General features: G+C 43.9%; 1 protein-coding gene across 1 annotated transcript; it reads right to left on the bottom strand.

The window, feature by feature from the left end:
* Positions 1-261: 261 nt before the first annotated feature.
* On the bottom strand, positions 262-5213 carry LOC117536402. Its single transcript, XM_034201246.1, has 2 exons — positions 3884-5213; positions 262-3622 (listed from the first exon to the last, which is right to left on the bottom strand). Exons 1-2 carry the CDS (start codon positions 4145-4147, stop codon positions 3236-3238), a joined length of 651 nt encoding a protein of 216 aa, XP_034057137.1. The 5' UTR covers positions 4148-5213; the 3' UTR covers positions 262-3235.
* Between the last annotated feature and the right edge of the window lie 4858 nt (positions 5214-10071).

The following is a 10071-nucleotide window of genomic DNA, read 5'->3' as shown; positions in this document are numbered from 1 at the left end:
GGGCCTATGGGGATCTTCCATTTATGCCCCGGCCACACGAGGACGAATACGGCCGTTTGCGTTACTGTTTAGTGTCATATAGACCATTCGGCCATACGAGGACGACCGAATACGGCACTAAACGACTGAGGAAACGACAACGGGTCCCAAGGTGGATCGAACGGCATACGCAACGCTCTGGGGGGTCAAACGGCTCTGTGTGTGCGCCCTATACAAAACATGTTCTGATAGTGATTGCGCAATAGCCCCGTCTCTCCCCACCTCTTCTGCTCACCTCCGCTTACCCCGCGCCATTGCTGATGTGTTTCGCCACCAACAACAACAACAACAATGGCGGATCGCAGAGTTGCTATCGTGCTCCGGACGCTACTGACCATGCTACAGTTGTTTGTGCAACATCTACAGCAGACCCTCCATCAGCAAAAACAGGACATGGAGAACATGACCTACATATTGCTAACACTACAGCGGGGAATAACCAGAAGGGCAACCAGGCGAAGATTTTGGGTAAGACCGGGCAGAAGCAGCACTTGGTGGGACAATTTTGTCAATGGCGTTGTCGTGGATGATGAATGGAGGGAGAACTTCCGCATGTCCAGAGCCTCTGTCGTCGCCCTGACCGAAGAACTGCGCCCATATATCGAAAAGAAAACCTCAAACATGAGGGCACCGATTGATCCACTGAAAATGGTTGCGTTAATGCTGTATTACCTGAGCGATGGGGGAAGGATGCGGAAGACTGCTAACGCCTTCGGGGTTTCGCGCCAGGCTTTGTCCCTCATTATTAGGCAGACATGCAGAGCGATCTCCATCCACCTGGGTCCAAAATATATCAAGCTGCCTTTTACTGAGCCCGAGACCGCGGATCTGGTTGAGGGGTTCCATTGTGCGCATCGCATGCCACAATGTTTAGGAGCAGTGGACGGAACCCACATCGAAATCAAGCAGCCATCTAACAACTCCACTGACTACATCAATAGGAAAGGCAGATATTCCCTTAATGTACAGGCCGTGTGTGATTACAAGTACCGATTCATGGATGTCGTGGTAAAGTGGCCTGGGAGTGTGCATGATGCACGGGTCTTTGCTAACTCAAAGCTAAACATGTACTTGAAAACTGGAAAGATCCCTGCTCTGAGAAAACGGATTGTGGATGAGGAGGAGGCCATACCAATTTATCTTCTTGGGGATCCAGCCTACCCGCTGCTGCCGTACCTGATGAAGGAATATGCAACCGGTGGCTCCACAGTTCAGGAACAGTACTTTGGGCTAACTTTGTGTAGGGCACGTATGGTCATTGAGTGTGCTTTTGGTCGCCTCAAGGCCAGATTTGCTGCACTCAGAAGGCCTATGGACATAAACATGGATGAACTGCCCCATGTCATTTACTCCTGCTTTGTCCTCCACAATTTTTGTGAGGCCAGTAAGGAGGCTGTGGATGATCAATCTGTGGTGGGAATAATTCAAGGTGAAAGGGATGTACAGCCTCCCACACAGAGCAATAGGTATCTCACTGACTGTAATGAGGGGGAGGGAAAGAGAGTGAGGAGAGTGCTTACGGCTTACATTGACCCTTAGGACTACATAAAAGACAGACTGTATTTTTTTTACAGTCTTTCTGTAGTATTTTTTTTGGGAAGGTTACTGTGTTAAGATCTAATAAACATTCTTTGTTACATTCACTGTGCAGCTCCTTCAGTGACAGTTTTTTTTTTTTTTGTACTTAGTACTTCTTAATGTATGTAACATTACGCTACAAAATATGTGATTCTCCAATGTTCAAAGTGTGAAATTAAAAATAAAATTGGCTGCAACTACTTCCAGACTTTCTTTGAACATAAAGTGCAACAAATGTGCAAACGCAGTATCATATATTTATACTTTCCCATAAGGACCCAACGTGGCACGGTGTCACATGAACTTTAATGGTCTGGAAAGCTCCTTATAAAGCTTTAGCCTTTATTTTATCTCATTACATTACATGTCACTTGTTAGACGCTTTTATCCAAAGCGACTTACATACTCAATACTGTGGGCAATTCCCACAGGAGCAATTTGGGGTGAAGCGTCTCAGGGACACAACGACATGTGCAGTGGGGTTTTCTGCCACACGCAACAACAGGCTGGCTAACAGTTTGTTGCTGAAGTTTTTAAAGGAGAAACATATTAAGTGTTACTGAGGGTTAGAAGGGGGGCTTTGATATAGTTTCTTTGTCACATTTTAGTACTCTAAGTAGGTCTAAATGATTTGTAAAACATAAGTAGTTCATTCTATTTAGACTGATATTGCTGTTGAGATATTATTAATGATATTGGAGGGAGACATTCTTTTTTAACTATCATGTTGGGATTTTTTATACAATATAATACAGTTTTTATACAATATAATACAGTTTTACATCTAAGCAGAGGCTCATGCAATATTAATATCACACAACCCCTTATTAAGATTCTGATAAAATCACAATTAATTGTTCATGATAAGCACTCTCACGCCTCCCTCCCACAATCTCATGAAGTCCCTAACACTGAACAGTCTGGTGGGTCATGGTCCAGGACATGTGATATTGTGTTCCCATAATATAATAAAATGTCTTGGTCAAATTGATATGAAACAACCAATGAGACAAACATCGCTGTGACACTGATGTTCCATCCTGACTTGGAGTGACATATATGCACGATTAAAAATATGATTATGATCTGCTCAGTTAATTTAGCTGATTCAATTATATTAAGTTAATATATCCTTTATTCTTCAGTTCAAACAATGTTCAAACCAATTTAAACTAAAAAAGCATCCTCATTAATGAAGTTATGAGTTATTTTACCATTAAAGCCCACTGTGACATTTCAGATATTTGACACTAGGGGGGGGTTATTTATCAGAAATGTGGTCTATATCTCCTTAATGTTCCCAAAAGTAGAAACGGGTCTGGGTTCTTATGGATTAAACAACTGGCTTACAACGCAAAAAACTGAAGCTCACTGCTTTATTAGTCAACTTGGCCAGTAATAGATATCTCACTGACTGTAATGAGGGAAAGACAGTAAAGAGTGCTTGCGGAGTACATTGACATGAAAGACAAGACTGTTATTTTGCAAGTTTTTTTTATTAAGAACATTTGAAAGAGTTATAATGTCCACATTGTACATGTTCACAGTGCAACAAGGAATAGAACACCTTGACTGGCAACACAAATAGGGACAAACATATTCACTAAAGCTCGGTGCTTTAATAGTCTTCTGGAAAGAGTGACTGCCTGTAGGAAAACTGAGATGGTTGCCGTGGGGGGTCAGAGGTCATCGTGTGCAGGTGTGGTGTAGAGGGGTTTGGTGTGTAGGCAGGCTGTGGACTTCTATGCAGGTACGGTGACTGTCCCGGGAATTGTCCACCGCTGCTACTGTGGGGTTGCGCATGCATGAATTCCCTCATCAGGGAAAAGCCCTCCCGAATGTTATCATTCATCTGCTGAAGGCTTTCCGCGTTGCGGATGGATGTTTGTTGATTTTGCTCCATTAGCTCCACCATCCTCCTTTTTAGTTTGAGGTCCTCCTGCATGGCATGGTCAGCTGGAAGTTTTCTCCTCAGGCGGTCACTTCTGTGGCCGTTCAGCTGCACCTTGAATAAACCAGAGCATTTTTGTATTATTACACAATAGGACCATCGCCACCAGATAACATAAGACCAAAGGCATGTTGTGAAATAGCTTTCAATACCTTCTACTTTTACAAATACAACAGCTTTCAATACCTTCTACTTTTACAAATACAACAGCTCTCAATACCTTCTAATTTTATAAAGCTTAAACATGTTCAGTTTTTCTGTGGAAGGTACTGTATCGTAGTATGTAGTCCGTTAAGCTTGAAATAATGAACATACCTGGAGCAGATCCCTGCGATGCTGTACAACCGCAGCAGCTGGCAGACTTCCGCTGGATTCGCTCGACTCTGGCAAATCGTTGGAACGCTCCAAACTCCGAGGTGAAGTAGACGACTCTTCCAGGTCACCCGTCTCCATGCCCGACGTAAGGCTGCGCGTAGCAGGCGAGCCACCCCAGACCTCTTCACATAGCTCAAAAAACATGAGCACAACACGTCCTTGGCCACTCCGACGCCCAGTGTCCACCGCATGCCTGTACTTCATGCGGATTTGTTTTAGCTTGGCGGCAAGCTGGGCCTTTGTAATGGCGCCCACGCGGTGAGGGAAATCCTTCCCTGTGTCGGTCGTCGGATACTGCGCCTGAAATAAATCGACTATATCGCTATACTTTGACTTGCAGGACTCCCAGTCAACATTCTCCTGTATTTTAGTCGTTTTGTATTATAATGTGATCCTAAGTAGAAGTTCTACCTCATCATCAGTCCAAGAAAACAGATCTTTTCTTGCATCAGCCATCTTCTACCTTGTTTGTTTGGTGCCTTACACATCCGGGGGGGGAACTTTATACTCGCTGCTTTTGTGGAGGAAGTTACAGCGCCACGTACAGGCTCCTGCATATGTACTGCAGCTTCTCCAGCGGTTGGAGCTAAACGGAGCATTATCGTGTGGGCAGACACTATCCGGATAACTATTGCGTGTGGACGGAAGCTTGTTTGCGATTGCGTTAATCCTATGCGTTTAGCCGTTTTCGTCCTCATGTGGCCGGGGTCTTAAAGTGAGGTTTAAAACTCAGTTAATGGGCTCATTCACTGGCGCTTACACAAACAACAACCAACATAATTATTACATTCAAATGAAGTACAGTATTCAGGTTTACATTAACTGTGGATAATAACACGGGAGAAATGAGCGGAAGCGCTCTCTCCCCTGAGAGCCCGATCGATTGGTAGAGAGTGAGTATCGTCCGGTGGCCGATCGATCGGAGCTTCCCTAATATTTATTCATTGATTTCTTTATGAATTATTCTCCCGCAATTTGAATGAATCCAAAGTATTTGTTTTTATTTGCTTTTACACATTTAAAAAGAAAAGGTGAATAAAGAAGAACATTAAAACTAAAGTATCAATGTATGTCACTTTTAACCAACTAGTGCCCACATGCATGGGTCATATTTAAATCAGTACATTAAATGGCATATTATTCAATGTATGTATTTGTATAAATATATTTATTTTGGTAGGTTTGCTCTCTTTGCTCGAACACTCTTCACAGTGTGGTGTTTGTACTTTTACTTCAGGATCTGCTACCTGCAGCAAGTGCTGATAAAGGGTCTAAAGTGTTATTAATGTGATAATAAAGTGCTACTGAAGAGTGTAAAGTGTTAATGAAGGGTAAAGGGAACAGACCTGCTCTGTGTATCCGAAGCTGAGGCTGTAAAACAGCGTCCAGTAGTTTCTGGAGTCTCTTCTTCTCCTCTTTGGAAAGAAACAGCTCCTCCTCGAGCTCTGCTATTATTTGTTCAAACAGAGCAAATGTCTCTTCATTAGCAGCAGTGAGTCGCTGCTTCTTCAACGACAGCAGCATTTGGACTTTACTCATGTTTCCTAGATCACCTTTCCCTGCAGACTCCGTTAAACACACCGTTTCTCTCTGCATCAAACTCTCAATCTGACTAGTGTTGCTAACGTGTTTCCAGCTAGCATGCTAAGCTAGCTCCTATAGTCCGAGGTAAACGCTCCAGAAAAAAGAGCACACAGTCCATTCGGAGGTTTATCCAGACACACAGATGATGGACCAGTAGAGCTGGAGCTCACACACACTTTCTCAGGAACACAGAGAGAGAGAGAACCGTAGAGAGGAGACGCCACGAGGATCCAGGTTCTTCTTCTTCTCTCGGTTTTTGGCGGATTGCAAACAGCTTTAAGATGAATACTGCCACCTACTGTACAAGAGAGTGTATCACCATATCATCCAATCACCTCTTGTGGAATTATACCATTGTGTTGTTTACGTTGTTTTAAATTATTCCAATCAATCCTGTTTCACTCAAATACTTGAGAATGGCCTTCCTGCCTCTCTTATCCACTCACCTTCTGTTCCCAGTGTCTCCATCAGGCTCCACTCCCTTCCTGGTAGCTCTAACCCCCTCACCTTCTGTTCCCAGTGTCTCCATCAGGCTCCACTCCCTTCCTGGTAGCTCTTACCCTCTCACCTTCTGTTCCCAATGTCTCCATCAGGCTCCACTCCCTTCCTGCCTCTCTTACCCCTCACCTTCTGTCCCCAGTGTCCCCATCAGGCTCCACTCCCTTCCTGGTAGCTCTTACCAAGGGCGCCGGAAGCAGCAGCAGATGCCGCGGAAAACTGTACAAATCCCGTTTCAATAATTCCTCTCTACTCTAAAGTCACATCTAAAACGCGATCTGATCTAGCTGTGTATATTTTGTTATTTGTTATTGTTATATATATATTCAATCTCACTAGCTACACGCATTTTTGAAGCTTGTAAAGGGACGACTACAGCTGGCCTCTCACTGGCCACTCTGCTCTTCCTCAGCGCCGCTCCCCCTCCCTCCCGCTGAAATTATGAATGTAAGGCATATAATCATAGATAACACGGCAGGGTCCGTTACAGTTTGTTTTAATCTGATTTCAAAGAAACAAAGTCTTGGCTTTCAGAATATTAAACTTGTTTCAGCAAATTCAGATGATAAATACAACTTTGAAGCTTCGGCATAATTACAAACGGAGAACGGAGTAACTTAACGTCACAACAGGCATAACAACAGCCGGTGTTTCCCGTGAGTGCAGTAATCCAAACGAAAGTATCTTCCCTCCGTAGTATTATGATAATTTCCTCCGCTAATAATCAATCAGATCGATGGATTCCAGAGAAGAGAACACTTTAAAGGCCTTTTTCTCAAAATGATGACTCTGTAACAGTCATTATATAATGTGACATATTTTGCTTAATATTTGGAGTAGCCTACAAAAACAATCCTGATATCATTAGAAAGCTAGGAATCAAAATGTGTCTTCGGGTCAATGCGACTGATTTCGATGGAGCAGGTCACTTTGCAATAGGTACAATAAAGCAGGCAGACATAACAGGAAGAATATGTTGGCCTACATTTTAACCCAATCAAATAGGACATTGTCACACCATTCTAATGTGTCCATGTAAATTACAACCAATAAAAAAGCTTAGATTTGTTTATTTGTTACGTTGTTTACTTTATTTGTTACGTTGTTCTGTGTGTGTGTGTGTGTCAGCCGTTAACCTAGAGCTAGAAAGAATATATACACTTGCAAACATGTCAGAAAAACCAGCGCAGAAGAAAACTAAATACAGTCCATCTAAACTTAAATTTAACAACTGGAAGGTCACATCCCTGACATCCACATCTCCGGAGCCTGGACCTTCTTCAAACACCGAAGCCAGACGAACCCAAAGGCCTTGGGTTCATTTTTTTAATTTTCACAAATAGAATTAAGGTTTCACAAATCTAAAACCGTGTTATAAAGAATCTTTAGAGTCTCTGGGATAATCCAGTCCAAATAAATCGGCTATGCAGCGATTTAAGAGGTTCAAACACGGAGGATTGTTCGCTCAGCGCTGTCAATTAAATGTCCCTTAACTTTCCCCTTAACTGCCGAATCGGATGCTCTGAATCAGAGGCCAACTTCAGCGTCGTAAGTAGCAGCTCTGCGGCCGTTGTTGAACCGAAACAGGCTGGTTCCGACTGCATGGACATTGAGGCGGGTAAAGCATACTTGCCAACCTTGAGACCTCAGAAATCGGGAGCATTTCAAAACCACCGCGGGGGAGGGGGGAGGGGTGCTAGTGGATCGCCGGAGCTGGATTAACATTAACATGCTTATTGTAGTTGTAAGGGAACTGCCTTGCGGCCTGTAGCACCATCCTTTATGGAGCATATGTGAAGGACATGAGTGAGCAGAGTTGTCAATTCTTGTTCTGTTTTCTGTGACTATTTTCCCCACCCTCTCAGACTTTCAGTTGCGCGCGCTGCTAAACAGAGACGCGCTACCATGGATACCAAACAATGGTGTAGCTGTATTAAAGTCCGAGTGGAAACAGTCCTGAGTAAATCTGATTTTGTCGGAAATCGGGAGAAATGCGGGAGAAATATGACCCTGGGAGGAAACCGGGAGAGGGCAGTGAAATCGGGAGTCTACCGCAAAAATCGGGAGGGTTAGCAAGGCAAGGCAAGGCAAGGCAAGGCAAGGCAAGGCAAGGCAAGGCAAGGCAAGGCAAGGCAAGGCAAGGCAAGGCAAGGCAAGGCAAGGCAAGGCAAGGCAAGGCAAGGCAAGGCAAGGCAAGGCAAGGCAAGGCAAGGCAAGGCAAGGCAAGGCAAGGCAAGGCAAGGCAAGGCAAGGCAAGGCAAGGCAAGGCAAGGCAAGGCAAGGCAAGGCAAGGCAAGGCAAGGCAAGGCAAGGCAAGGCAAGGCAAGTTTATTTATATAGCACTTTTCAACACAAGGCAATTGAAAGTTCTTTACAAAAAATGAAAGACATTAAGAAAATGGCATTTAAAATCAGTCATTAAAAAGAAAAGATAATAAAATAAACATTAAAAGAAAAAATACATGGATAAAAGTTACAGTGCAGTCTAAGATATGAATAGTTCAATTAAAAGCAGCGACAAAAAGAAAAGCCTTCAGCCTGGATTTAAAAGTAGTCTTATGGCGCGTTTCCACTGCAGCAGGTAGCCCCATTTAAGCGTCCTTAACCGTCCTCAAGCGGCCAGGCCGGTTTTTGGTGGCGTTTCCATATAGCCTAGTACCGGCCAGCGGGTACTTTTTCCCTCTTTTTCCGGCCTCATAAAATCGTGGTTCCCTCAGACCAGGGCCAGGGCTGAACTAGTGACGTCAACACTCTCGACTGCTGATTGGTCAGAGAGAATCGTCACAAGATTGCGCGCAAGTTCATCCCTAGCGTCGCATATATATCTAGAAGCAAGCTTGCAGCATTTTTATACACAGCATTTTGTAAACGGAGGAGCTACAAAAATGGCTACTTCTAAGAAAAGCACACCGTGGTCGACCGAGGAGGTGACGACGTTCCTTCATCTCATTGGGGATGATAAAATCCAGCGGGAGCTCGACGGAACAACGAGAAATGTGAACAAAAACAAAGCTGATCGCCCCGCCTACACTGCGTTGCTAGCCCAGGTCCTAAACTGTAATGGAAATGCGCCACGGCTTGGGCCGGCCAGCGAGGCAGCCCGAGGCCAGAGCGAGGACGCTTAGGGATGCTTAAGCGGGGCTACCCCGCTGCAGTGGAAACGCGCCAATAGTTGCAGCAGACCTGCAGGTTTCTGGGAATTTGTTCCAGATATTTGGAGCATAATAACTGAACGCTGCTTCTCCATGTTTAGTTCTGACTCTGGGGACAGAAAGCTGACCAGTCCCTGAAGACCTGAGAGATCTGGATGGTTCATAAGTAAGCAGGAGGTCAGAAATGTATTTTGGTTCTAAACCATTCAGTGCTTTATAAACCAGCAGCAGTATTTAGAAATCTATTCTTTGACACACAGGAAGCCAGTGTAAAGACTTCAGAACAGGAGTGATGTGATCCACTTTCTTAGTGTTAGTGAGGACTCGAGCAGCGTTCTGAATCAGCTGCAGCTTTCTAATAGATTTTTTTGTGAGACCTGTGAAGACACCATTGCAATAGTCGAGTCTACTGAAGATAAAAGCATGGACAAGTTTTTTCTAGTCTTTTAATCCTAGATATATTCTTTAGGTTATAGTAGGCTGATTTAGTAACTGTTTTAATGTGACTGTTGAAACTCAGGTCAGAGTCCATGACTACACCTAGATTTCTGGCTTTATCTGTTGTTTTGAACATTGCACACTGAAGCTCAGCGCTAACTTTTATACGTTCTGCCTTGGCTCCAAAAACCATTACCTCAGTTTTATCTTTGTTTAATTGGAGAAAGTTCTGACACATCCAGTCATTGATTTGTTCAATGCAACTTACTCAGTGTTTGAATTGGAGCATAGTCTCCTGGTGAAATTGTTACGTAAATTTGTGTGTCATCTGCATAGCTATGGTAACTTATTTTGTTGTTCTTCATTATCTGAGCCAGTGGTAGCATGTAGATGTTAAAGAGAAGAGGCCCCAAGATGGAGCCTTGAGGAACCCCACATGTCATATTTGTCGACTCA

Source organism: Gymnodraco acuticeps, unplaced genomic scaffold, assembly GCF_902827175.1.
Source record: "Gymnodraco acuticeps unplaced genomic scaffold, fGymAcu1.1, whole genome shotgun sequence".
Taxonomy (NCBI): Eukaryota; Metazoa; Chordata; class Actinopteri; order Perciformes; family Bathydraconidae; genus Gymnodraco; species Gymnodraco acuticeps.
The sequence above is the reverse complement of the archived record's forward strand: the minus strand, read 5'-3'. Positions and strand labels throughout refer to the sequence as shown.

Bases quoted from the DNA above. Each gene is read 5' to 3' on its own strand.
- LOC117536402 (XM_034201246.1), bottom strand. From the start codon at position 4,147: ATGAAGTACAGGCATGCGGTGGACACTGGGCGTCGGAGTGGCCAAGGA. The intron at 3,623-3,883 runs GTATGTTCATTA...GGTTTATTCAAG, and splicing joins ATCGCAGGGATCTGCTCCAG to GTGCAGCTGAACGGCCACAG.